The 4,916-nt window shown below is 48.8% G+C and overlaps 1 protein-coding gene across 5 annotated transcripts in view; it reads right to left on the reverse strand.

Moving 5' to 3' along the window:
* Positions 1–959: 959 nt before the first annotated feature.
* Positions 960–4,916, reverse strand: part of fmr1 (fragile X messenger ribonucleoprotein 1) — a 5,647-nt gene continuing 1,690 nt past the window's right edge. For 3 of the 5 annotated variants that reach the window (XM_003977047.3, XM_011618110.2, XM_011618111.2), the window contains 11 exons: positions 4,430–4,578; positions 4,118–4,211; positions 3,879–3,995; positions 3,631–3,801; positions 3,484–3,562; positions 3,286–3,404; positions 2,881–2,967; positions 2,563–2,752; positions 2,213–2,395; positions 1,863–1,915; positions 960–1,349 (listed from right to left, as the gene is read on the reverse strand). In XM_003977047.3, the coding sequence (XP_003977096.1) occupies positions 1,134–1,349; positions 1,863–1,915; positions 2,213–2,395; positions 2,563–2,752; positions 2,881–2,967; positions 3,286–3,404; positions 3,484–3,562; positions 3,631–3,801; positions 3,879–3,995; positions 4,118–4,211; positions 4,430–4,578 (1,458 nt within the window). In that variant the 3' untranslated portion in view covers positions 960–1,133. The remainder of the gene's footprint in view (positions 1,350–1,862; positions 1,916–2,212; positions 2,396–2,562; positions 2,753–2,880; positions 2,968–3,285; positions 3,405–3,483; positions 3,563–3,630; positions 3,802–3,878; positions 3,996–4,117; positions 4,212–4,429; positions 4,579–4,916) is intronic. The other 2 variants (XM_011618109.2, XM_011618112.2) reach the window with 2 other exon arrangements.

A 4,916-nucleotide genomic window follows, 5' to 3' on the forward strand; every position in this document is an offset into this window, starting at 1 on the left:
TCCCTTTAGGGGGTGTCCACCAGGGAAATTAGCATCTCCAAAGATCTACAGCATCTACAAAATTCCCCACCACCATTTCACCCCATCAAACCTATTAAAGATAATAAAAATATAATAAAATAGGAAAAAGTAACTTCGTGACAAAGTGAAATACTAAAAAACAAGCTAAAATGAGTAAAAAACACACACAGTGCTGTAGAGCGCGAGGAGTGGCTGCCGTCTGCTACAGCGCCATCTGGACTGGAAAATCTCATGTGCTCATGTTGGACTAATCAATAGCATAACACACATAACTATTCCTGCTTTCACTCCTTTTTAAAACAATGCATTAAACATACCTTAGAAGAGCTACTAAGAGCTCCCAGAAAAATGACAAAACAAATAAAGTTGCTGCAACAATTACCTGATAAATTAGGTAACTGTGTTGGTTTCAGTTTCAAAGATGGTTAAGGATGCAACAGCAGCGTAATGCAACGTGTGTGTACACCTTGGTGGCTTTGACCCTGAATTTGTGTCCAATTAAAATATGACAGCATCAAGCTGATGACTAAATGTTGTATGTTTCAGTCTCAGTTACAGTGTACTTGATGCTCCTGTCCCTCCTAATGGAGGCCCGTGAGAGGGGCACCGCGGCCACGCCTGCAGACCAATATGGTGAGAAAACTAGTGGAAACGATAAGTTTGGGTTGATTATCACTTTTCTGACCAGCAAATTTCTGCTGAGGCAGAACCAGCCTGTAATCACAGCCTTGAAAAGAAATTCCGACACTCTAATCAACAACAATAATATTGAGAAGACAGAGAAAAGAGCAGCTGTGTCTTTTGACCGGACCGGACACATCCACTGAGTGTCCCCAGCCCAGAGGAATGTGAGATCTTCTGCAGGTCCAGATGTGTGTAGCCTGCTTTTAACTAAGTGTGCAGCCTGTTGGGCCAGGGAGTGGAAATGAATGAGAGGATACCGGAACCATTTTTATTTTGGCATCAGGTTGTAAGACAACAAAATGCTGGAAAAACCGTACAACAGAACTGTATATACATATCCAAACTACACAATAAGCTCTTCTATGCAGATGTTGTGTGGACTCAGACAGAGGGATGACGTTAGCGCTGCAGCTTCTCCGTTCTGTCGATCAAATGGTCTTTAAGTGGTCCATCTTTGACACTCCGTTCACCAGTGAATGAGAGTCCTGCTTGTCTTTCTTCAGCCCTCGCTCCGTGTTGCCTTTTTGACTTTGAGGACAATAGGGACCCCTGCTGTCGCCGCTGTGAGAGGAGGGGCCACTGGCGCCTCGCCGCTTACCAAAGGAGTGCTGTACCGTGCGCTCGTTGTTACAATCCACACGGATCTGGAGGAAGTTAGCAGATAGTTCTTTTATTGACAGTGAGGACAGGAAAGGAGCTGAGACAAGCTGGACATGCAGCACAGACAAACCAACCAAGGTTTCTCCCTAAAGCAGGGCACACTACACGGCTTCAGCCAGTTCTGCCCAACAACCAAGTCCCCCGTCTCACAGGACGCTCAAACTCAGGGCCAATCACAGCTTTTTTATACATGTTAGGTGAGAAAAGCCAAGCACGGGGAGGGGGCACATATGGGCAAAGGCAGCTCCCCCCTGGATGAGTCACTTCATCGCAGGGCCCCACATGAGCATTTGTGGGTTCAGTACCTTGCTCAAGAGTACCTCGGCAGTGATCTGGAGGTGTTCTGGCCCCAGAACATCTTCAGATGCATGTTTTGTCTGCCTAGGGGCTTCGTACCCCCCCATGACCCCCGAAGGGATAAAGCGGTTAAGAAGATGAGAGGAAAAGCCACGTGAGCAAGTTTGCCTCCTGTTAAAGGTGAAGAGTGAAAGTCTTGCCTGTAGAGAGTCCTCCTCTCTGATATAATGAGACGTAAACTGCATGTCCCCACCTACATCACAGAAACACAGGGAAACAGTCACCGTTCCCTCCTGTCATGAAACTCAAACAGAGAACACGCAGGTTGATCAGTCACGCTTCACAGATGTTGGCCTGATTGTTACATTCAGCACAACCAGCAGTGCAGGAGGAGGACGTGCACGGCTAACTCCTGGTGGTCAGGGACACCTGCTTTAGCTCACCCTGCCAACAACACACTCTTCTCACAGATCCTTATCTGCACATTTCATGACAACGACAAACATATTGATCAATTCATCTGGATTTCAATTGCAGCTAGCCTGTCTACCTTTATTTGCTCCTCTTCCTCTCCCCCCTCGTCCCTTTGTCCCCCTCTTCCTGTCATCTGTACGTCTTGGCTGGACCCCACTTGCGGACACCTGCTCATCAGCGGGGGCCAACGACCAATCGGTGAGTTCATCTTTGTGCTCACAACTTGTCTCTGAGGGGTTGGATGCTCCCGAGTTGGCTGCTGGACAATGTGGGCAGAATTCATGTTAACAATAAGCTAGCTTAAACATCTTAAATTACTGTGGTGAAGCCCATCTCTGAACAGCTACAGCTGTAATAAAAGAGGCCTGGGCATTGAGGGGAAGAGCAGAGCTGCTGCTTCCAGAGCAGTAACAAAGGTGAGCATACCTGAAACCATCAACGCCTCTCCTCCTTGGCCTGGACCTCTTGCTGCTCCTCTGCTAGACCCTGGATCGACACCGTTGTCCAACAGTGAGTGTTTGTCTTTTGTCATGCGGGGAGCTGCTGTTGGTCCTCCTCCAAACTGTCTAAGCTGCTCATCAATGTGAAGACGCTCCAAATGAAGCTGGTCCACCTCCTGAGATCAGAGCATCAGCAGCCATTAAAGCGCCCATACATCAACCCTATATTCACCCTTTGAAGCTTTTCTCCTTTCAGGAAACACGGTCCAAGAACTGGCATAAAGGTATATTTGAGGGCACCAACCTTCAGGTAATTCAGGTGGTAGTCCAGCAGCACTCTGGCATTGGAGATACTCTCCTTTGTCCCCAGAAAAACGAATGGCACCAGCCCCTGTCAGAGAGAGGAGAGGGTTACAGGGTGGTAACAGCAGGGGTCTGCTCACACACCCCTTGCAGGTCCCTGGGACCTGGTCTGGGCAAGCAGGAAAGACATGGATGCAAGGTTCATCAGAGCCATGTCCCGGAGGGGAGATGGCATCAGAAAGTATGAGAAATAACATGAACCAACGTACGCGGGCTCATCTGTAGTCTAATGTATTAATGACAGGAGCTACAGAAGCCATCTAAAGGGGCAGCTGGTAGCCCTGGCACCTCCATACAGACTGATGGCAGAGAGCCCCATGTGCTCTCAGAGCTCCTCGACACCCACCTTGTCTGCTGCAGCTGCTGGTGGACTGGTCTCACTCTCAGGTTCAATACAAACCCGAATCACCCCAGATTTATTCACCACCTCCTGGATCAGTTTGCCATTCCTGCCGATGACCTTTCCTAGAAAGGCAAAGCTGTGTCACATTCTGCAGGGCATGAATGGATGTGTGCAGCACCACCAATAGAAGGGCTTTCTTACCTACTAAGTTTCGAGGAACGTCGATGACATCCTCGGTAAATTCCAGAACGTTTCTTGCTAACCGTACCGCTTCCTGGTTCTGAAACAAACAACAATAAGCTAGAAGGCTCAGTCCCTGAGACACGAGTGAACGAAGGGAGCGGCTACCTCTCCGTATATGTGGAAGGTGCAGGTCTCCTCATCCAGATCTATATTGGTGACTCCGGGGACCTTACGGGCCTGCTGGATGTTGGCCCCGTGGGTGCCAATGGCCAGACCCATCAGGTCCTCCCTGACAGTAAACTGCTCGTGAAAACGTGCTGCCATCTGTCTGGACTTCTGCAGAGCAGCAAACAAAGTGAATGTAGCTCCTGACTCAGTGGTGGAGCACCACCATATCCTGCAGGAGCACGCACCTCCAGGTGTCTGATGGCCTCTCGGTTACCCTGAATGACGAAGAGTTTGCTTCGGAGGCTTCGGAAGTGCATATCATTGATCATGCTGGTCCTCTTCCGGGTTACCTCGTTCACAGACTGACCACGATTGAGACAGACAATCAGAACATGTTACCTGCTCATCTATGACAGGACACGGTTAAAGGGACGGCAGCAGCCAAAGACGCTCCGCACGTGTCTGGGATAAAGGCTGAACTAACCAGTATGACCAGCTGCTGTTTCTTGGGGTCGTAGGTGACGCTGAAGGCTCTGATGGCCTTCTTATACTCCTTATGTGCTGACTCACTGGAACACCTGCAGACAGATGCCACCAGTGAGTACCCAGGCCTGCTTTAGCTGTACCTGCAACAAGCCCTCTCTTAGAGAGGATGCCAGGCTCAGACAGGTTTAATATGACCTCCATAATATACAGTAAGGCTTCAAAGCTAAAGAACAACATGAGCTGATTATGTGGGCAGTATTGATGGACAGCCACCAGCCTTGAGGAGCTTGTCCTAAAAGTCAACACTCACATCAGCTGGAGATCTTCTGGGACATCCACTCTGATCTTGATGAAGGTATTTTTGACCATCGGCTTATTCGGATTCACTGGCCGCAACCGCTCCAGGGTCACAATCTCGTTGAGTGTAGCGTCACACGCAGCGTACTCAATGACATAAAACTGGATGCACAGAACCAAGACGTAGCAGGGAGATCAATCAGTCTGAATCAGTATACAGAATTTATGCAGGCTCCCACTGAGGGAGGGAGGGACACACACATGCAATCTCACACACTCTCTCTCAAACACAGGACTCAGACTAACTTTTTTCTAAATAAACTGCCTCAGTAATTTACTTTGATCGGTCCTCTCAATTATTGTCATGACATTTCTTTCTCCTTTTCCTGGAGCGCTCCTGCCAAGCAATAACGTGCAGAAAACCAAAAGAGTGAAATGTGGCGATGGAAGTTTGTAGCACTGAGCCACAGGTTCAGGACCTCCTTCAGGACCTGCTGGAC

This window comes from Takifugu rubripes, chromosome 14 (genome assembly GCF_901000725.2).
Source record: "Takifugu rubripes chromosome 14, fTakRub1.2, whole genome shotgun sequence".
Lineage (NCBI taxonomy): Eukaryota > Metazoa > Chordata > Actinopteri > Tetraodontiformes > Tetraodontidae > Takifugu > Takifugu rubripes.